This window comes from Electrophorus electricus, chromosome 14, assembly GCF_013358815.1.
Source record: "Electrophorus electricus isolate fEleEle1 chromosome 14, fEleEle1.pri, whole genome shotgun sequence".
Classification (NCBI taxonomy): domain Eukaryota; kingdom Metazoa; phylum Chordata; class Actinopteri; order Gymnotiformes; family Gymnotidae; genus Electrophorus; species Electrophorus electricus.
The window spans coordinates 8,262,032-8,286,370 of NC_049548.1; the positions used below are offsets into that span (position 1 = coordinate 8,262,032).

At 37.7% G+C, this 24,339-nt stretch overlaps 1 protein-coding gene across 2 annotated transcripts in view; it reads right to left on the minus strand.

Moving 5' to 3' along the window:
* Positions 1-24,339, minus strand: part of LOC113576455 (cadherin-12) — a 91,419-nt gene that overhangs the window by 23,563 nt on the left and 43,517 nt on the right. For both annotated transcript variants that reach the window (XM_027008526.2, XM_035533836.1), the window contains exons 4-6: positions 14,541-14,660; positions 12,551-12,718; positions 10,950-11,137 (exon numbers count right to left, since the gene is read on the minus strand). In XM_027008526.2, the coding sequence (XP_026864327.2) occupies positions 10,950-11,137; positions 12,551-12,718; positions 14,541-14,660 (476 nt within the window). The remainder of the gene's footprint in view (positions 1-10,949; positions 11,138-12,550; positions 12,719-14,540; positions 14,661-24,339) is intronic.

A 24,339-nucleotide genomic window follows, 5' to 3' on the forward strand; every position in this document is an offset into this window, starting at 1 on the left:
TGTAGTGCTGTGTGTAGGCAACTCTAGTTCTTATATACTACACAAAACTGACATATAATCTGGGACAACTGCTGGTATGATTAAATGTGTATTGTCAGCGCAGTTGAGCTGAATCTTTCATTAGAGTGTAAGGCAGAAGTATTTTGTGGGCTTGTTGGTGTTGGGATAGCTAAGTGTCCGTTATCAAAATTTTACATGGTGCTATGCTAAGAATCTCTTCAGCTTTCCCTCCTCTGAGAGCACGTCAGAACAATCCATGACAGTATGCAAGAAGTCTTAATGCCTTAATCTAATAGAATTTCAAATGAACAAATGCTAAAATAATGCATTCCTCCAGTATCCGTCGTCTGAATTGATAGCTACATGGTAAAATCTTTTAGCAGTTTAGTGGAAAACATTGGGGTTGCTGTCTGTGGCTAAGGATTCCTGGGGGGGGGGGGGGGGGGGGCACTTTATTTCTTTCAGAAGGGACTAACAGCAGTGAAATGCACAATAAAATCCAGTTTTACATTAACTGATAAAAAAGCTGATTTGAGCCTGATATGTCCAGAGCGGACTTATATGACTTCTGTAGGAGTTTACTCGGTGTAAGCGATTTGGAAGCTGCTTGGTGTAATCGAGTGCAAAGATTTTTCTTTTGTATGTGTTGAGAGGCTCAGTAGTGCTGCATGACTGAGTCTTTGTAAGCATGCAGTGGTAGGCCTCACAGGTCTCAGACGATCATGTTCCTTTGACCTTAAACTGACTGTAACACATGGGAGAGATCTACTTCAACAGACATTGCTAGAATGCCAATCAATATCCTAGATACTGTATCAACTGAAGCTTTTATGTTTCCTGTATTTCGAAATTGCTATACTGCTGTAATGAATTATGAAGGAGAAGAAGACAAAGAAACTAATGAAATGTTTACACAGAACATCAGTGGTCACCTGCCTCACCACAAATGGTAATTGTTCTGTATTCAGGACTTAAGTCAGTGTCATACCAAGTGTAAGTTCCTGTTAATGTGTTTTCAGATTGTTGTCATTTCCTGATTGGTGTGGTGATACCAGTACGAGGTCACTTTTGATTGGTCTTTGGTGACAAACTGCTCTTGCGCAAGATAAGACTGAATAAATTCTGAGTCTGCTGGTGAAGACAATTGGATTAGAGCTGAGAACAGAGTTGGGGTGGCGTTGAAGCACTGATACCATTGTAATATGTAAATAATTGGTTTGTATTAAACCAACAAATTCTGTTACCTTGAACTCATACAAAGCTCATATATATATATATATATATATATATATATATATATATATATATATATATATATATATATATATATATATATATTTTTTTTTTTTTTTTTTTTTTTACTAGCTAGAATCAAGAAACAGCTATAGTTGTGTAACTGTTAACACCAATTCAATCTGCTGTGCATATTTACTAGGCTCTTTTGAGAATCAGAATGTTGTTGTGTTGAAAAGTGTTCATAAGCAAGATACCTATATAATCCAGTCAGGCTCAGCCTGAAAGCACAATGTGAAACCGTTGTACAAATTCACTACCTGCAGGGTGAAGGGTGGGTGTCAGGTACAACACCAGTCTAGTGCTAGTCATGGGTTAGTCAGTTTCTGATGGACTAGACTCTGTTGATGGAAACTGACTCTGGGAATAAAGCTTTTGTCCTCTTAGTATCCTCAAAGGAGAACCTTCAACAAGCACTTGAGCGCTTCATAGCTGAATGGGAAGTGGTTGGAATTAAAATCATTACCTCCAAATATGAGGTCATGGTACTGTCATGGTAAAAGAGGAATGCTCCCTTCAGGTAAATGGACAAAACTTGCTCTTTGTGGAGGAGTCATGTATATTGGGCTTTTGTTCATGATTGTTGGAAAAAGTGAGCATAAGTTTCACAAACAGATTGGGTCAGCAGTAGGAGTGTTGCAGTCTCTGAATCTGACTGTGGTATTTAAGAAGGATCTTAAACCAGGATGAAGCTCTCTTTGTACTTGTCAATCTACAACCACTTCCTAACCTATGGCCATGAGATATGAATAGTGACCAAAAGAATAAGATTGTGAATACAAGTGGCAGATATTAGGTATCTCTGGTGTGTTGCTGGACTCTTTCTCCATGATAGGGTGCAGAGCTCTGCAATCCAGGAGGCCTCAGAATACAGCCACTGCTGAGAGTGGCCAAATTATGTGGTTTGGCCAATCTCATGAGAATTCACCCTAGTTGGCTTCCATTTCAGCTGTTCCAGGCACGTCCCCCTGGAAGGAGTCCCAGAGGCTGAACCAGGACCCACAGGAGGGTTTATATCCCACACATGGCCCTCAAATATCTGGATGTCCCATAAGAGGAGTTGGAATCTGTTACAGGGAATGGAATAATCCAGGCTGATTTTCTTAGACTGATATAACCGAGACCCTCAACAGGAAAAGGGGAAAGATGATGAATATGATGATGATGTTTATTAGGTAAAACCATAAATAGATGAACAGTGAACAGTAAATGTCTGTTATAACATTAAAACATCTTTATAAATTTAGTAGTAAACTTGTGACTTATGCAGGGCTATGTAATAAGAACTCAATATATTTCTAAATTAAACTGGAGCAATGTATTACTTTTTTTTATCATGTTTTACATGCAGTAAAGCTTTGCCTGCACCAATTTCCATGATGTAGGTTAGTGGGGTTGTACGTACTGTAAACACAGTAACAAAAACTACCCTGTGAGAATATGTTCCATCTTCTATGCTGATTGGAACAGACCACGAATACACAAAAAAACTGTCCAATTGTCTAAAGAATGGGCATGTCCACAGTAAACTGCCTTTCTTTAGTTTATCAGTGTTATATTGCTGTAGGGTGTTGTTTCCACATAACTACAGCTGTGCTCTTTTGAACAAAAGCAGCAAGGTGTAATTCATTCTCCACCACAGCAGGGTTCAAAGAAGCATAGAGTCGGCCATCTTAAATCAGTAGAGTGCTCAGCAAACTATATTCACAAACTGAGTTTAATTTGGGGCTAATTTATGCTGCAGTCAGGATGATGCTATCATGTATGTGGCAATACCTTATTATAGAAACAATTGAACTAAATAGACCTAAATACATTTTTAAATTTGTTTCCAAAAGGTGTTAAATGATGCTTTTGTCACTTAGTAGAGCGGTTACAAGTGTGATAATGCCTGCACTCTTACATGTGCCAAAACAGATACACTGACACGTGATTTTATTGGTTTCTTTCACAGGTTCTATTCACATTGAAATGTTTCCCTCTGTGAACCCCATCAAGACATCCAAATGCAAACACCCCCACCCATTCATGAAACATTCAGAATAGGATATAAAAGATCTCTGTCCCACACATTCTCCCTTATTTTGTATAAATATTAGTCTGCATCCCACAGGCACATATGCTTGCTTTTATGAACACGAACCTACTTTCAACTTCTTTCTGTCTACCACACATGTTCAACCCACAATGCTCTTCCTTCATGTAATTTCATCAGAACTACATTAACTACACAAACCTATAAACCTATATAATAAAAGTAATTGTTTTGTCTCCAAACAGAAATTGCTATAAATGTACAGTGGCATATTTTAGACTCATTGTAAATTGTGGAAAGTGGTTTACTTCAGGTGAACAACTGCCCAAAAGATCTATCTTAAACTGCCAATAGGTGGCATTGTTTATTCCTGAATCAATTTTGTGCATCAGTACTGCACACAAAACACAGATAACATTAAGATCTGTGCTTCATACCACATCACCACCTTTTGTCATTATGATTCTATGCTTTGCACAGGTTTCTTTGGGCACTTGAGGTCTTTATGATGTCATTCAGTCATTACACTTTTATGTGCCAAAGGCAGTAACTCAGGAGGACTGGGAGTGCTTTTAGCAGTTAACATGCTCTCCAAAGATTTACAGTTCAAACAGCAAATTAACGACATTTTTAATAGAGAGTGCAAATGGCTTGCAATAGCTGTGACACCGCTGAAATGGAGAGCTCAATTGATGGCCATTAGTTTCAGAGGGTTACTTGCCCAACACTGACTTTGAAAAGTCATATTAGTAGAGTTCTGGACAGTTGAAAAGGTCAGAGTAAGCATAATGCTACCACTGTGGGCTGTCCTGCAGCCTCCTCCACTGTGCTCAGTTCTAAATGGTTTTCTTTAGGCTGACTGGAAGTGAAGATGTAGGTGGCTTTTAAACCTTCTAACACAAATAGATTAAGCATTATTTTTTTCTAATATCCACACAAACACAAGTGTGAGAACAGAATTCTCTGGAAGCTCCAGCAATATTTATATTTGTTAATGGGAGGTGAATTCATTTTGGATGATTATCAGATGACCCCACTAAAAGAGTAGAACTACAGAACTGGTCCAAAATGCCACTCACCAAAATTCCAATAATATTTATAATACCCTCTGCTTTGCTTAACATTAGTAACCTTTCAATTATAGCCATCAAACATGCTTACTTTGGAATAATGGCCACATTTGGGTGATCGGCATGCAGGCCAAACAGCCTGGGTAGAATAGTCACAAAAAATATTCTAGAACAATAATTTTCAAAGGACAACAATGTTTGGCTCAGATAACAAAAGAACAATGAATGATTTTCAGCAAGTTCTGCATGCTGCATCGCCCTTTTGAATGAATAAAATTTCACTGGCACAAAATACCTAAGGTTTGAACTGTCCTAAGAATGCCATTTTTAATTTATCACATAACTGATACCTGATAAATGGAAATTTTCTAGCAGTCTTGTGAATGCTGTTTATCAGTTCTATCATTGGAATCATGGCTACTGACAGCCAAACAAACAAAACTAAACAGGCAAACAACTTTTTGGGGACAGATCCACAGGTAAAGAAAGTTTAAACAGAAAATGCAGTCATAGTAACAAGTATTCTATGCACTGTATTCATATTTGAGAGTTATTGTGTAGGCTTTTGACATTGCCTATATGTGTCATGATCAGTCCCTCCCAGTTTCCGTGTTCCATATTTTCCCTGTATTGTGTTTTTTAGTTTCCTTCCATACATTCGTTTTCTCCGCCCCTTGTTTAGTTGATTTTATTTAAATCCTGCCTTGTTCCCCTGTTAGTTTTGGCTGTTCATTGTGGTTGTTTATTGACTCCGTGCGTGCATTTATATTTGAATCATTGTGTTTATTATAGCCTGCTTCCTGTTTGCCTTCATGTATTTTCTTTGTTAATCATGTATCCCCGTACTCTCCGTGTTGGTAATATGATCCAGGACCATTATACTGACTCTGATGCTGGATTTGCCCTGAATAAATCTCGCGCTTCTCCGCACGTGTCCGCCTCCTTACCGCTCAACGTTACAGAATGAACAGCCTAACAAGGACCTCCTCTGGGAGGTGGTTGTTCCTCTGGGACGAAACTCCGGCTGTTTCTATGCAGTCCGAGTTTGTTACGTCTCAGTGCCACCAAACCAGAGACAGCAAATCCCCTGGCACTGTGGGTACATGGTCATCTCGTGGTTCCTGGAAAAAGCAGGATCACATTTATTTTGATGACGAAGAGATCCCAGGTAAGCGCCATGAGTCTACCCGTCTTGACCAATGCTGTAGGGGGGAGCAGCCTGCAGCACAAGACATGAGTAGGTGGAATGAATGCACAGACAATCCATGGTTTGGTACTCGATAACATTAAAGCACAACTGCGAGCTCCCTATCACTCACGTGAGCCTTGGGCGCTGCCGAGAGGGTACTGTGTCTGTATGTTCCTCCAGGGTCACCCAACCTGTACCTGTGGCTAACTCACAAGCCACCTAACCTGATCCTGAGCGTGTTCCCAGCGTGAGAGATGCTGCCCGTCCTGAGCCTGGTTCTGGTCCCGGCATGAGAGACACCACCCATCCTGATCCAGTTCCAGTTCCCAGCATAGTGGATGCTGCCCATCCTGATCCAGTTTCGGTTTCCGGCATAGTGGATGCCGCCCGTCCTGTTACCTGGTCTGTTCCTGTAAGCTGCGCCTCCGGACCCACCGCTGCTGATGACCGCTGCCACGCCTCGGGACCCACCACTTCCTGTTCCTGGACTGGAAGAAACCACTCCACAAGTCCCCGTGCCTCATGCCAGGCCTGTCCCAGTGGTTGCTCCTTGAAGCCCTCCTGCTGCATCTGCCCCTGTGTTCCCGCCCGTCCCATCCTGGCCTGTGTCTCCTGTTCCCTGTGGGCCTCCTATGTCTCCATTGTTGCCTGCTCCTACTGCCCCATTGTTTTTGCCTTCTCCGTTACCTGATTTTGTTTTTGCTCCTGTTGTGTTGTCTGTCCCTGTGCCCATTTCTTTGCCAGTTCCAGTTTCTGTGTCTCCCTTTGTTTCTTTCCCCATGCCCGTCCATGTGTCTGTACTGTTGCCCGTGTCTCTTTTTGTTCCTGTTCCTTTGTCCCTGGCCTGGTCTGTTTTGCGTTCTTGTAATCCTTGTCCTCCCTCCCAGCACTTTTTTCTGTTGTGGGTTCTGTTTCGGCTCCTGTTCCTGGTTCTTGTCCTGTTCTGTGTGCTCCTGTTGCCCCAGTTTCTGTGTCTGCTTCTGTTCCAGTGCCTCTTCCTCACTGTGCTCCTGTTTCTGCACCTGTGTCTCATCTAGGTCCTGTTCCTGCTCCCCATCTTACTCATTCTGTTCCTGTTAGTGTTTCATCCTAGTCCTGTTTTGTTTTTGGTGTTTCCTGTTTTTGTGTGCCCCAGTGTTGCGTGCTTTGGGGTGGGATACTGTCATGATCAGTCCTTCCCAGCTTCCGTGTTCCATATTTTCCGTCTTGTGTTTTTCAGTTCCATTCCATAGTTTCCTTTTCTCCACCCCTCGTTTAGTTGATTGCATTTAAACCCTGCCTTGTTCCCTTAGTTTTGGCTGTTCATTGCGGTTGTTTATTGACTCCCTGCATGCATTTATATTTGAATCATTGTGTTTGTTTTAGCCTGTTTCCCGTTTGCCTTTGGGTGTTTTGTTTGTTCATCATGTATCCCTGTACTCACCGTGTTGGTAATATGACCCAGGACCATTATACCGACCCTGATTTTCCCTGAATAAATCTCGCTGTTCTCTGCATGTGTCCGCCTCCTTACCACTCAACAATACAATATGCGAAAACGAATCTATATCTGTGTAAAGTTTTTGCTAAGTTATTTGATATCGCGCGTATGTGTGTGTGCCGAGCTTTCATTTGCTGCTCAGATTTCACTGTGACAATATGCAGTATTGCTGGGTCATGTCTCTTGTCTCCTTTAATCAGGATTTAGTGGTGGAGCACTGTAAACCCCCCACGAGCTCATCTGCACCCTCCTTCATGCTGTAGCTGATCAGTCTGGGTCCCTCTCCTACCGCTGATCCTCTTAACACTAACATATTCCAATCTGCCACATCATGAAAGATCACCAGACCATACCGATCACTCAGCACTGATGGCACTGCATTCTTTTTCTGATAGAAGGCAATTATGGCATGCTCCTGTGACTGAATAAGGGCTATGAATGCAATTTGTCATATTCAGCCTTTTAATGGGTAAATTGTTGGTTGACTGATTTAGTTAATTTTTTTAAATTACTAAACCTTTCTAAAACATGTTAATTATTTGTGTTGCCTTCCATTGCATGTGTGTCTTTGTATGTTTTTGTCTGTGTGGATGTGTTTGTGTGGATGTATTCCTTTACTCCTGCTGAATTGTTTACAAAACCTTTATTCTGGTCTATGTCCTTTCCTATCTTAGCCTCTCTTCTCTCACTAATCCTGTCACAAATGAATAAGACCAATGCCATAGTAACATCTGGAATGTACTCATAGTGTAATTCAGCAGAACATGCCACATGTCTGGTGCAGTTCTGTTTCTCTGCATTGTGTCTCGGATTCAGCAAATTCTGTCATCTGAGTCAGTTGCTGGTAGTACTGTGTTACAGTAAAATAATTAGATGCCCAATTTTCAAAGGCTCATTACTGATCTTTTGAAGTCCAATCACACAATTCCTGTGCTGGACTTAAATCATGCTGAAGTGTAAAATCCAGTGAAATTCTCCATGGCTTTATGGTGTAGCTGACAGACTAATGCTATGAGGTTTTATGAATAAAGACTCACCCTACACACTGCTCATTTTTTTATCTATTTAGATAGATTTTTATCTATTTAGTGTGATCTCTTTCATTTTAGTAGCAGTCTGTGACTCTTTTTAAAAATCATTAATATATGTGAGAGTGGTGTTTGCATATGTCTTAGATTAAGCAGAAAGTTTCCACAGAAAGATGCTCTATAGAACTGGTGAATGTCTAGACAAATTACTAATTATGCCTAAATTCAAATCGACCAAACCTGCATGCTGAACCTCATGAATGTAACAGCATATAATTATAAACTTTAGTCATTTAGCAGGATGTCATAATATATAACCTATGTCAAATGTAACGTTTGGACACAATTTTGAATTTAAAAGAATGCGAAACTACTTCACTTGCCCCTACTATTCACACGGACCACAAGAAAGACAGAGCAGATGCAGGACACACACACACACACACACACACACACACACACACACACACACACACACACACACACACACACACACACACTAATCAGGCTTTGAGCAGAAGAGCAACATGTAGACTTTAAACTAAAATGGTAAAGGATGGTGTTTTATGCATGCTCATTTTCATTAATATCATATGGAGTATCAGCAGCAAGCAAAGAGTGGTTTACAATTCCAAATGAATGGCTGAAAAAAAAAAAAAAAAACCCAAAAACTTTTACAAGACATTTACACATCAGGAAATGTGCATTTCAGCCTTTGACAACAAAACGTACACAAAGTAATATTTCATAAATGCATATAAATGACATTTTTTGATGCATTATCCCATGTATACTATATAGTAAAAATGAGCACTAATCTCCAATCTAGTTTGTTTTATGAATTACAAGTGCATTAGTGGTAGGGTTCTATTCATCTTAATCCTAAATGTACCTGCTTAAAAAACCTTAATGCAAACACACCTACACAATGGGTTTTAGGTCTAAATATGCTTAAAACCTAGACATTCTATAGATAAAAGGCATTGTTAAATGAACCCAGAAAATACATAAATGCCTAAAACACATGCATGCACACAGTGAGCTCTGTCAGTTGCCCATGTAATCCAAAATCGTGTGTCTCACCAGAAGACAGAAAAAAAAATCGTATGGCAGTGTAAAATCACCTAAAAATCAGTTGTAAAATTGAATGCACATACAACATTGCTATAAACTTGGCATTTTCTACTCCTATATTTAAAGTAGATTTACAACATAAAATTAAGCTTGGTCAGGAAACATTAAAGCCTGTGGGTCAAATGTCCATGAACTGCAAAATGTGTAGAAAGTTAATCATTACTCAATAAACCTTTTCCACTCTACCCCAATATTGAGAATATGTGTATAGAGAAAAAAACAAACTATTTGCAGACCTACTTGCATTTGTCCTTTTGAGCTTAACTTTTTGCTTAGTTTATTGCCCCAAATGGAGGAGAAATATTTCGTAGATTCATTAAGGTACAAGAATTTCCTGATTTGTATGCATCTTGCTTTCACTAGTAAAAATGGAACAATATTAGAAGGATGACAAAGGAAAATAATGTGATCTGTTATAATTGACATCAAGAAAAAGCCCTGACACAGCTGAGGTTTGACAGTAATCTTTCTGCATTTTAGATTCATATATGATATTGAAGGAAGATGACTGCTGATATAAACAGAGCTTTTCTAGCTCTATTTTGCATTCATCATCTCTCTTGTGGTTCTTCATGGTGATGTGTTGACAAACAGGATTTGGAATCACTACCAAAGCAGTTTATAGCTTCACAAATTTAATTACAGGAGAATATGTGCAAGTTGCACTTTGGGGAGTGTGTGTGTGTGTGTGTGTGTGTGTGTGTGTGTGTGTGTGTGTGTGTGTGTGTGTGTGAGTGGGTGTGAAGTAAAGGTTTGTGTGAGTTTAACATGGATTTGAGAATTAACATAGATTGCTTTTCTTGGGACTGTTGATTCCTTTCTCTTTGTGTGTGCCTATAGGAAATGAGACAAACCTAAAATACATTCACAGAGTATATATATATATATATATATATATATATATATATATATATATATATATATATATATATATATATATATATATATAAATGCTCCCTCTTACTCTCTTAGATGGGTAAGATGGATGCAGTCCATCATGAGTGCAAGGGAATAGCAGTATGCTTGTTCTGAAGCTTTGTACTAGGAGTATTATGAAGAAAGTGTAAGAAATCATATGGCTATGGAGAGCACTTTCTGCCAAGCATCTCTCTTTATTTGTGCTAATATAGGCTAGCCTGTCATCTGGCTTCTCCAGGAAGTGGAAATAAGAATATAATACTCTATGTTGTGTAGGTTTAAGTCTGCAAAGTGTTATTTAAATGCCATGTGCCATCATTTTCAGTGAAGCAGTATTTAAATAATCCATTATTGAAAAGTAACATATAATCAGTCGCAAACATTAAATGTTTGTCATATTCAGAGGATGTCAAACAGCAACAAATAACAGACACCCTGACCAGATGGTACAGAAGAACTCAACCCACTCAAACATTCACACATAAAAAGAACAGCTTGTTTTAAACAAGAACTCCGACAGACACCCAAAGCAAAGTATGAAAGCACATTATGTATTATACTTAAAAATACTGGATTTCCCTTATCAGATAACAATTGAATGCCTGCCAGTTTATATAGTGAACAATACTACAACAATTTCTTTACAGATGCCTTACTAATGTTGAATAGTCATGTACATTTTTTAAAATGGTGGAGAATTATACCCACATTACATGTTCCAGTTCTGCAAGTTTTATAAGGGAAAGGGTATAATGTTGCCTGTGTGAATGTGTGTACGAGTGTGTGTATATTTATGCCTTACTTGTCTGAGAACGATAATGCCCTCCTGGTTGTGCTCATTCGTGGTGATGTCAAACATGGCTCCTCCGTCTCCAGGGATGATGCTATAGTCAATCTCAGCATTTTTGCCAATGTCCAGATCATGGGCTTTGATTGTGCCCACAATAGTCCCCACATTGTTGGACTCGGACACGCGAAAGTGAAATATACCTAAGATATGATAAAACATTAAGCACATAATAAAACTTTTTGGACTGACAAAGTGAAATGAGCAAAAAAAAATTATATTGTGACCTGTAGATTTGAAATTAATGGCACTCCTGGAAAGCAGACTTTCTAAATGTTTTCAATATAATGAGATATATTGAGAACACATCTACATCTACATCACACAAACACCCGTACGCACGCACGCAGGCACACACACACACACACACGCACGCACACACACACACACACACACACACACACACACACACACACACACACACACACACACACACACACACACAGAGAAACAGATTAGCTGACATTAATGCTTGGTGGCCATGCTGGAATTAAAGAAAAAAAAAAAAACACCTCAGCTAATAAAGAAGTCATTATATGCATTAGACCAATGTACCAAAGGAGACAAACAATGTAGGGGTGGGGAAACCAAGCACAGGGGAGCGTGCCCACAATGTTGAACCTGCTTACAGCATCCACTGCTAATGGTACTCTGGCATGATGGAGCACCCAATAGAGTCAATACTTACAAATTTATACATGTGCTATGTAAGACCTTTGAGAACAAAAAACATTCTTTAAATAGTTATGCTGGCATAATAAATCTACAAAAGTGAAAGTGAGTGAGGGACCCATGCTCATTTTGGCCCTTTAAAAAGTGTTGTTGACTGACATGGACGCTAAAGTTAAGTAATACGTGTTGACTGATATGGAGGCTAAAGTTAAGTAGTATCTTTTTTTTTTTCATTTTGTTTTGTTTCAGAAAGGTCACAGCTTCAGTAGAGAATGGTTTGATACTTTGTTGCTTTGCAGTAATTCATTTTGTTTGATTTATGCAGTGATATGCAAGTTAGAACAAGAAATCAAATTATGTATACTTGATTAATACCTCAAAAACAAACTGTCGTCTAAGTTTACATTGTTTGCATTGTTTACTCTCCCCTAAGACATAAAGGTGTTTTGAGCCTCAGTGCGCATCATATCAGCAGATTTTGAACACCTGCCGAAGTTAATGAAATTTGTGAAAGCTTGTAGGGGAATCGGCCTCGCAGTATACAGAATAACAGCAGCTATATGGACAGTAATACTTAAATGTTACACAATCATCTTTGTTCAGTTAAAGTGTTCAAAATGAGGTAAAAGCATGAAAACAGTCAGGTTGGAGTTGTAAATACAGCATCCATGCACTTGAGACTTTGTTGAAAAATGTTTCTCTATGCTTTGCTTGTCCTTTACTGCAGATAATTTAGCACCATAAATGTCAAGACATAACTAATCAAAGGAAATAATTTTTACAGTTCTACTCTGTGAAAATTGTGTAATAAAAATATCTTCACACTTAATTTTCATTGTGATGAACTTGAGTTTGGGTGATGGACACAAAATGCAGTGTCTTACTTTTGGCAAACCTTGGTGGGTTATCATTTACATCGCTCAAAGTGATGTTGATGGTGGTGGTCCCTGCCAGACCCCCCAGCTGGCCGCCCATGTCTTTGGCCTGGATAAGCACCTGATAGAGCTCTTTCACCTCCCGGTCCATGTTGGGAAGAGCAGTCCTAATAACTCCTTTACACCAAAGATATGAGACAAAAAGAATGACAGACAGACAGACAGACAGAGAAAGAAACAGAGAAAGAGAAGGCTGTCAGACAACTGGGTTAGTGTGCAGGAAGGAGAAGGTTGATGAGGAGATAGGATTTGAAAATGGTATTAGAGAGATTTGGTGAAAGTATAGAAAATGAAAACAAATATTAAAAGGTACAGGTAATAATAAAATAAATTATAAAAGGTCAAGAGATGAGCAGTAGATGTACAGATATGAAAGAAAAAGCAAGGGTCAATGGAATAGTAGTCTTGGCAGACTTTTACAGTAAGATGTAAAAAAAAAAAAAATACAGAAATGTAATCAAACTTCAGGATGCAAAGTTAGTAAATAAAGAACTTTTTTAAAAGATATGGCATTCACTCTCCAGTTCCTGTGTCCCTATACATGTAAAAATACACATAAAATGGCTTTAAAAGGGCAGAAGTCTGATCCTTTGAGCTTCAGTCTGGAGGATATTCCAAGAGATGTTCTCTCTAGGCAGACTGAATCAGCTGACAATGTCTGAATAGCTTGCTTCTTGTCAAATAAATACCTTTCCAGTACCAAAAGCTCATATAATGCTTTTCCCAGTGCAGTATTGCGTTTTTACAGATCAAGCAAGCATCTCACAGGTCAGATTAGATATGAAGGTGGGTGGTTAAAAGGGTCATGGGGGTGTTTCCTGCAACACTAGTATCAGGTAATATGGAAAAGGAATGTCATGTTTGATCTCCTGGGTTTGTGTGCCTGTGAGCACCATCAAAGGCCTCTGTTTTTGACTTTTTATCAGATTTAGGGGAGCTCTGAAACATGTTGCTCTGTGAAGTGTACAGTGATTGAGGCTTCTGTTGTCTTCCTGTCTCTTTCCTTTCTCTTTCTCTCTCTCCCTCCCTCTCTCTGTTGATCTCGTCTTTCCCCCAGCCTATTTCCTTTTGTTTTTGATGGTAGAGTTCACAGTGTTGAAATAGCATGACATGATGAATTTTGATATTCTTCTTTTTCTATGTTACACTGAGACCCGCAAAGGCGGCAGAAAATGTGTATTCATAGGAAATCTAATCAGTACTCTGCCAATAGTCTGTGTATTCCCTAGGGTAATAATATCTTGCTCTATCCTAACACTGGAGTAAGGGATTGGTGAGGACTTTACATTTGATCTAATAGAAAACTATGTTGTTTTGAGCCTTGGTTAAAAAGTTTTACTTTATATATTTAATTTTTATATACTTATATTTATATCAACACTTAACTGAGATATTTTCTTCATATGAACCTTGCAAAACAGCTTGCATTTGCTGTGTTATATAATCTTACCCCCATACACAAAAAAGCTGGTATTATTTTGCTTGTACTTGTTGATTATTGGGCTGTGTGAAATGTACCACCTGCTTGCATGAACATTGATCTCCGTGGGGCTATTGAGGTGACAGTGTGTCCATTGCTTTCCCACTATTCAAAATCAAAATGAGTTACAGTTTAGAATTGTCCTGTGATGCAAATCTATTGCCATGGCTGACCACAATGTAATCAAATCAAGCAGTCTTTCTCCATTTGTTTAATGGGGTCAATACTTTGTAATTAAATTGAAACCTGTACATTGACTTCTGTTGACAGAAATACATTCCCAAACTTTTTTCACTCCTCTGTACCAGGGTGTGTGTGTGTGTGTGTGTGTGTGTGTGTGTGTGTGTGTATATATATATATATATATATATATATATATATATATATATATATATATATAGTTGTCATAAAGCTAAGTTTTGTCATTTACAGGGATATGGCCCCACTTCTAGATTTCACCTGTCTTGGGATCCACAGAGAAATATGGCTGGCCATGCAGGATACTGTACACCACTCTTGCACTGTTCCCATAGGTGGGATCATCTGCATCTGATGCTGTTACTTTTGTCACATAGGTACCTGCAAAAAAGTATAAGGTGTGAAGTTATGACCTGTTTACTTATGACATACAGCGTGCTTGACTCAGTCATTGGTTATCATTTATTTGCAAGTGTGTTCAGCAACGCTACTTGTTGATCTCACCCTGTAATAGTTACAGTATGTGATTTATGCTGTGATGGCTTAGGGTTTGGAATAATCAAATGAAGTACAAAACTAATAGATGTAAAATATGCTCAAAAAGGCTTTATAAAGTACACAACAGAATTAATAGAGACAATTAACGTAGTATTTTATGAGAAGAGCTAAATATATACCCCAATTCAAAGCATAGATGCAAGATTGCCTTCCAGCCACATGAACACACACACACACACACACACACACACACACACACACACACACACACACACACACACACACACACACACACACACACTCATATCTTTGCCTTGAAAAACAGAGCTCTTTCCCTGTTAATTAGGTTGAGCTGTAATGCTATTTCTATAACCCATAGTCTTGTAGGTAATAATTTGTAATAATTTGCTTTGCACTTGTCATAGGTGAACTTCTGAATGAAAGGGCAAATATATATTCTTTTCCAGTGTCAATTAGTGGTTCAGTGGTTAATTGGGTAGCTCAGTGTTTAAAACCATTGTGTTTGTGGATGTGCAGTAGGAGCATCATTTATATTCAAATAAACAAACAAGGCCACTGGAAGGTCTTTGGAAGATAGCAACCCAGGCAAGACTAAGCCTTCAGATTTCTGGCAGCTCTGTGTCCCAAAGGTAGTTCTCTCACTTCTATTCCATCAGATGATGTAATTAGCTTTGGAATTCAATTCTTTCTTGAACACACACATTCACATGTGTCAATCTGTTATTCAGCTGTTTCATCACCTGCATGGAATATTTTTTAGAAAACATTTATAAAAACCTCTTGATGTAGAGCAGAACAAAGTCTTTTCTTACTGAATCTGATTAATTGTTAGCTCCAAACATTAAAAACATTGCTCCAGAATTGTCCGGTTACACTTAGGAGAATGAAGAACATATAAACAACTGGATTCACACTAGGTTGTCAGCGGTCAGTAGTGGCTTTGATTTGCATGCCCACTGAAAAGAGTTTCATTTTATTTTTTTTGCCATTCAGATCAGATCAAGAGCCGTCATCCTCAGGGGGCAATGCTTGAAAAGTGGTTTGGTGCAATGCAGGGCACTTTGGGTATTATGCTCCAACAGCAACATGTGAATATGCTTGAGTTGTCACTTTTTTCAGACTGTCTATCATTCTTATTGTTGTTGCCATTGGGAATATAAAAGTGAATATTGCCCTTTTATTTATTGGAACATTTTACAAGTACTTGCACTGTGAAGAAACAACTTTGATCAAAAGAAAGACAAAAATGATGAACAATATAGTTTATCCAGTCTGTTTCCTACACTCTTAGAAGATGAAAGGTAAATTAGAAACAACAAGATACACATATTCTTACCAGCCCACCCTCATTCTCAACTCACCATATGATGAAGCTTGAAGTTTAAACTCAAATGTATTTAGTATTCTACTTGGTATTGGTATTTTGAATGTTGAGTGTTTGTGATTTACTCATTTAATTATAGATATTTTATTTCAGCAGAAAACAGCACCTGTTTTCAAAATCTACTCGAGTTCAGGCTGTATCGTTTGTATGCCAAATAAGAAACATCAGTCTGTTTACAAAACAAATTGAAATTATATAGGCTTTACCACCTCCTACATGTTTCATATCAACCAATTCTCAGGTCCAATTTGTGACATAATCACATAAATGAGAAAGTATATTTTGTGACATGTTTGTCACATTATGCAAAAGCATTAAAAATGTTAGCAAATTGACATGCAAATCCAAAAATTAGTGCTTTCTCCATTTTATGCCTCAGTAACATCAAAACATTTCCTCATTTTATGTGACAAAGAAATTTATACATATATGTTTTCTGGAAAATTAAAGATAACAAAGATTTTTTCATTCTCTAACTAAGCTAATATTTTTAAAGACTAGAGAAAAAACAGGGCAGTGGTAGTTCAGTGTTAAAACTACTTGACTTGTAATTGGAAAGCTAAACGATGTAAGTGTCAGTTAAATTATGTAAATATCCTTTTTTTTGTGATCTTCCTATAGATTTCCAGGACTTCTCTCATCCAGTAAGCAGGTCAGAATGCTGGTAAGCGATGGTTTCCCCACCTGGAGGGTCCAGGTGAGTTTCTCTGCTATTTGGATATTAAGGAACTTGGGTGCTTTTGAAGATTTCCACAAAGGAGCCATTGATGTTACTTTCCTAAAGTCAATCACCATCTCTTTTGTTTTGTCCACAATCAGAGAAAGATTGCTGACTTTGCACCACTCTGTTACCTGCTGCACGTCCTCTCTGATTTGTTGTTCCTTGGTGATCCACCAAGGTCATGTCTTCAGCAAACATGATGATGTGTTTCGTGCTGTGGCATGCTGCACAGTCATAGGTCAGCAGCATGGACAACAGTGGACTGAGCACACAGCCCTGGGGGGGGGTCCCAGTGCTCAATGTGGCAATGTGGCAGTTCCCAATCTAGATAGTCGTATTCTTTAGCACCACTTTGCTAAATTGTAGAGTGTTTTTTCAGTGGTCAGTTCAGATCACACCTGATCACATAACTCATAGATCAGAAGTTAACCAGGAAATGCTCCCCCATTCCATATGGAAATATTTTAATTAATCCCAACAGGAAGCCACAAGTTGACAATAATTAGTGATCATCTACCAAGGGTGAAAAATACCACTAGCAAAGCCACAAAGCTAACAACTAATGGCATGTTTATTAACTCACCAGCAATAATATAGTGGATAATGCACTAAATGATAGAAGGGATAAAGAGAGAAAAAACAGATAATTTAAATTAGAATAAATGCATAGGAATCAAATATAACCTACATGATTAACTAGAAAACTGCTATATATGACATTTAATCACTAGCACTATACAATTAATGCCCACTTTATAAGCAACACCCATCTAGTGTATTGGACCTCCTTTGAACTTCATAACTGCAGCAAGTTGTTGTGGCATAGATTCTGATAGGTGCTGAAATCATTCTGTATGAAACCTGGCCTGTGTTGACAATCTCTGAAAAGTAGACGGAGGTATTGACATGCTCTGAACTGCCAGTTCTACCTTCTCCCATTGTATAAACAGCTGACATGAAGGGATGAATGGTGACAATGCTTAGGTAAGCCTTACTGTTCAAATGTCCATCCACAGGTATCACAAGGCTCGGGGTGTGCCAAGAAAACATACTGGAGAACACAACCTTCTCCCCATTCTCACTCCTAAGATGACCCACAACACCCTCCTGGAGGGCCTCAGTTATCAAGACCCTTCCTGGCTCCGCCAAGTTTGCTTTTCAACCCTATTATCAGGCCTTCAAAGCTTCTTGGTAAGAAAGGGTATAACTTCTGCAAGAAGACATGACCTAACTTGAGGGCCCTCCAGACCTAGCCTAGGGAACTCAAAGACCATAAAACACACCTCTTGCAACTTGAGGATAAATTCACATTTCAGAATGCCTAGATCTGTGAGCCTTACTAAAAGTCCATATTCCTGAAGTACTGCTGGATTATAACCTTTCTCCAATGAAGAGTTGCCTTCTGAGCCCCCACAATACCAAAGTCAAATAAAACTATATTTTTCTTTCATTTTAATGAATAAAACCAAACACTTGATTGTGTGGACTATGAATCCACAGTACCCGTCAATGCATTTAACAAGAACTTCAAACTGGATCAATTAAGAGATATATAACATATATAAGAGATATAAGATATATATATATATATATATATATATATATATATATATATATATATATATATATATATATATATATATATATAAAACATTCCAGAGTCAAATCCAACTAGCCTCATTACTGTTGAACTGTTATGGGACTCTCTCTATATATACATTTGTTAAATTTGTCCCTATGACTTGTTGTGATAAGTTATCCATGAAACTATTATATCTATGTCTTACCCCTATCATTGTAGTATTTGCATATTAACCTTTATACTTGTTATTTTTTTAAGTGATTATCTGTTGAAGTATAATAGGCTGAGGAAGACTATTTCAACCATCAATAATATGAAAACTATAATCTTTATGTAATAATCATACTCTCTATCTTTAAGCTGTGTCTCTCTTAAGGATGAATGTAACTGTTTCCTTATATGTGGTTGTGTGATTTATATTGTTTCTTTTTTCTTTTCTTTTTCATTTAGAAATATGCACATACAGTGTGATATTGAATTATTTTTTGTTTAGTATACTTACTCAAAGAAAACGCCTGATTTAGCCTAAGTCTGAAACATTGAATATGCATGAACAGGTCAGCTAAGTCCTCCCTTCTTGCACCGCCTCCAGATCAATAGAAAAAAAAAAAATCAGCAAGGAACAATGAGCTGTAATTCCCTTAGATAACTTTGCACAGAATTATATATCTCACCCCTTTATCTTAGATAGTAACCACAGCAGTAGTAGTAATGGATCTAACTTCCCATCCACTCTCTGGATATGTTCTTCCCACTCAGGCATTCTCCTCAATATCAATTTACTTTACCATAGTAGCCTCTTGGCTAATTAGCATTAGCTTAAGATTTTGTGTGTGTGTGTGTAGTTTTTGGTCTATGGTTTATTCAATTTGATGTTATTTAAAAAAAAATCATGCTTTTATTTTATGCTTTATATTTTATTTATTTTATTCATTTTCCTTATTATTTTTTCTTTCTTTCATTTATCATTTGTTAGACAGTTTTGTAGACTTGAGCCAAGTCTGCAAACATTGTATTACTTACCTTATAACATAGATAATTTATTTTGGTTAATCAATCAATAAACTTCTCATTTATTTATTAAATTGGTTATCAGTATATCTTATACAATGGTACTTGGTCACTGCACAGGATATGAACTCATTTCAGAATGAGACTGTCACAATTAGTCCCTCCCAGCGTCCCTGTTCCATGTTTTCCCTGTTTTGTGTATTCTAGTTCCATGCCATAGTTTTGTTTTCTCTTTGTTTTTCTCCCTTATTTCTACCTTGTTAAATTTTTGTATTTAAATCCTGCCTTGTGGCCTTGCTGTTGACTGTTCATTGTGTTTATTTGAATGGTTATATATAATATTGATATAACACTAATTAACCTTCAGTAATTAATCATTAATAATTGATACTCATTTTCCTATGTTTAGGGTAATGCCCCATGTTAATAATTCATAAATTAAATAAAATGAATTTTGCTACACCTAAACCTTTACTCCATATTCATCAGCCTGAACTTTTGACACCTGACAGAAAGGTTTCATTGATTCATGTTCCTTGCACCATATTCTCCTACCAGCATGGTGGAGCAGAAATGTGGATTCATCTGACCAGGCATTGTTTTTCCACTGATAACTAAAACAGTTTTTACACAATCCTTTGCCCACTGGAGGCTTGTCTTTCTTTTCCCCTAGACAGAAATGGCAACTAGTCATCTGCTAATATAGTTGTAAGATGAAATACCAGTGTTTCCAATTTATGATAAAACTTTCCTGAAGGACAGTGCAAGAGGCTCTCTGTAGATGGTGATAATGTGTGTGGTGTTTAGGCTAATTTATAGGACAGTTTAGACATTTTGGAACGGAGGGTGTCTGCTCAGTGTGAAACTGCCAATCCCCAAGGTAGGCATCACTAAAGGTTTGACACAACATTAGTCAGTTGTCTACAAAACAATTACAATGGCATTAAGCCCCAAACCAAAATTCTTCAGGAGTATGTCCCTGTGCTTCTATGCTTTGTTAGCAGATATATTTCACATGATATAGGCCTTTGTGCGCAATGTTACTGGACATAGACCTCATTGGACACAATTCAAAATGATCACTTTTAGCAAAATGATACCTAAACAAGAACAATCAGGTGGAAAAGCACAGAATAAAGATATAATAGGAAAGTAGGGCTTGTTAACCATAAAGAGCGAGTGTGCCAGTCAAGCAGAAACATATTTGATGCCAATTGTTAAGTCAGTTGGTCTCAGTCTATATATGAGGTGTGCTCCTGCTTGGTGCTCCTGCACAAATTATATGAGTATATAGCTTTTAGATCTATATTTTTTCCATATTGTAGTTACCAAACCTTTAACCACTTTTGAAGATTTATAAAAATCTATAAAATTTTGGCAGGTAGATTTTGTTATCTTCCAGACCTACTACCAGGTAATCAAAAAATAAGGGCCCTAAACTTGGTAGGCATAAACTATGCCTTAGGGAGATAGCTTGTGCCAAATTTAGAGGCACTAGGTCACACGGTCAGCATTCTGCAACATTCAGATACACTTACACTCATCAAACCCAGACTAAAACCTTTAAGAAGCCATTTTGTACTTCTTGTAGTTATTATCTATTCATTTATTTATTTATTTTAAATTTTGTTAGCCAGAGGAGAATAGGCTCACCTTTTGAATTTTGGTTCCTCTCCAGGTTTCTTCCTCATGCTCAAAGGGAGCATTTCCTTGCCACTGTTATCTTTGGTTTGCTCACTGGAGGCCATGACATAGACAGCTGCAAAGTTGCTTTTTGGAAATGGCTGTTGTAAAAATTGCTATATCAATTTGACTTTCACTTTCTGCTGGCCAAAATAGAGTGCAGGCATATTTTGGAATGAAAGGACAAAGCAGCATTCCATGGGCCTTCGAAGCAACCATATGATCTAGGAGCCACAATCTTGGCAGAATTTGGAAGCTCTAGGTCACATGGTGGGCTGTCTTCAGCCATTTCATTTTGCTGATATAGGCCAAGCATGGAAATAACATAGTAATATTCCACAGTCCTCTGGACAAGCTGTGCAACATGGGAGACCCAAATGTGGTAGGTATGAACTATCTTAGGCAATCAGCACAACGCAAGGTTGACCATTCTCACATGAATGGCCTCCTGGGATCTTTTGATATTTCCCAAACTGGCCAAGCACAATTGAATTAGAAAGTAACATTACAGGGGCCATGGATCAGCCATGGAACCTAGATGCCCCAATCTTGGTGGACATAGACTAGGCAACAGGGTGACATTGTCTGCCAAAACTGAAAACCCTAGGAAAATGTCCACATCTCACGATCCTTTGAATTTTCCTGCCTAACCTGCACAGTTTAATTAGCCAGTAAAAGCATGAATTAGCCCAGTATGTAGGCCATTGAACGTAGGACCCCAAGCCCTAAGTGTTCAGTCAGAATTGTAAGTTGCATTGGATAAAAGCGTCAGCTAAATGCTGTAAATGTAAATGAATTGGATAGTGAAAACAACACTCCAGGGGCCTGCAAAGCAGCTGAGTCACTTAGGGGCCCCAATGTGATGCTCATAAACTAGGACTTAAGGAGGCTAAGTTTGAGTCTATAAACCTTTAAAAGGTAAAAAGGTTCACTATCTGTTTTTTTTTTTTTTTTTAAGTGTTAGGGACTAACATTACCAAAGTGGCCAAATGGATGAACAAGCTTAAGCTGCATTTATTTATTTTATTTTATTTTTTACATTTTTGCATCACTCACATAACAGAGCAAGGCATGAAATAACATAAGTAGTGTGTGTTGTCATTCCAAAGCAAAGAAAACATTTTAGAAACATTTTATTACTTCCTCTAAGCAAATACCACTATAGGTGTCCTTCTTTAGCTAAACCTAACAAAAAATATGCTTCTCTGTCACTTACCAGCATTCTCATCTCCCTACCAGTACAAAGTACTGTACAAAGTACAAAGGGGGTAACAGAAATGAAATTTCTTCAACCTTTATGCATATTAGCTTAGGTAGTTTAATTCATTTTAAAAAAGTTGAAATAAGTTATCTTGAATGTGAACATTAAAGTAGACGATGGTATTCAGGCTCAGTACTGTTGCATAAAATCAGAACATGTTTTCAAGTTACTGTTACATAACATGAGGAAAGCACTGATACAGGCGGTTGCATGTTAATGAACCATAAATGTGATACTGTCACATGATATAGCAAAGATACTAGACTTTATCACAAAATGAACTCTCATTTTCATGATTATAGCACCATTGGGAGTGAGACTGGGTTGATATGAAAAGGTATCAAATATGGAGGTCTTGTTTGGGATATGTAGAATAAAATCTGTATTTGAGCAGACATGGCATCTTTGGACAATCTACTGAAATAAAATACCTGTAATTAAACACTCAACATTCAACAAAGCAATACCAGATAGGCTATTAAATCAATCTGACTTTATAAATTATGCATGGTTGGGTTCCATTATGCCACTTGAAATTTATTCTGAATTTAAAGGCAGCAGAATTTAGCTTGGAATTTATGGGACAGCTGTGCGCATCAGAATCTGATGCAAAAGGGCAACTTTGATGAGAATATTCTGATCTTCACTCTAAAAAGTGTTATGTCCAAGCTTTAACATATGACCATTTAAAGTTCACTGTAGTTTTTGTTTATGCTTCTGTTTATGCTTCTGTTTCTTTTTCTTTAGTTTCCATTCCTACTCATATACTTAAGACTCTCAAGTGGTAGTGTACCTGGTTGCTTTAATTAAAGTTAGAGTGAAGATGGCTATTTGCCAGTGACACCAGAGCCTGCCTTCAGGAGTGATATTGTTCCATGGTGCCACTCACTGTAACCATGTGTAGCCAAGCCAAATGAGTCTAAGCTTAATTACACTCCATAAAAGGCTGTTCAACAAAGTAGCTACTACAATAGAGCAAACATTAAATCAGGGAAGAGAAAGAAAGATAAAGAACAAAGAATCACCCTCTGTTGGTTTACAACCTTAGTGTTTGGTTTTAAAGAATGAACAAAAGAGACAGAACAAAGAAACAATCTCTGCTGGTTTATATCCTTTCTGGTACATTTAATGGCATAGCTATAATGGCTTGAAAGGATGGCTTTAAGATAGTGATTAAGTTGAATAAATCAGTTATACTGTATTTTACTATATTGTATTATTTACCTCTAATCAGTTAGTCACTGTCGGCTCTAGCAGCAGCTTCACCAGTGCAGCGTAAGATACTGCTGTTACAAAAAAAAAAAAAAAAAAAAAAAAAAAAAAGCTACTCCACATCTAAATCAAGACTATTATAGTGGTGCTATATATTTCCCTAAAGTCACCTCTGGGGCTTGTGAATTGTGTAATGTCACATTAAGCATTGTATTAAATGTGACATGTCAAATCAGATATGTCATTACTTCTTTAACAAACTGTGCAATGCGGATTTTGTGAGCAGGACGACAGTGTTCATTTCAGTGACTTGTAGTTACAGCTATTGAATTAGACTATGTGGAAATCAATAGACCAAGTGCCCCATTTTTATGGTAAACCATTCAAAGGATGGGCTAGGGTAACAGTTAGTTGTTGTTTAGCTGTTAAGATCAAATTCAGACCTTTAAATAATGATCAATAATGCAGTCACAAAAACATATGGACTATATGTTGAGTAAGCTATATGCTTACCCCATCTAGGTAAGCCCTCTATGCTATACCAATAAGGGTGTTTGGGCAAGAGTCTTAACACTACACTGGCCTGCCTCTGTAATGTGATTAAAATTGTAAGTTGTTCTGTATAAGACTGTCTGCCAAATGTGTAAAAAGTAAAAATGGAATGGGGAATTGTACTGCTAGTATATA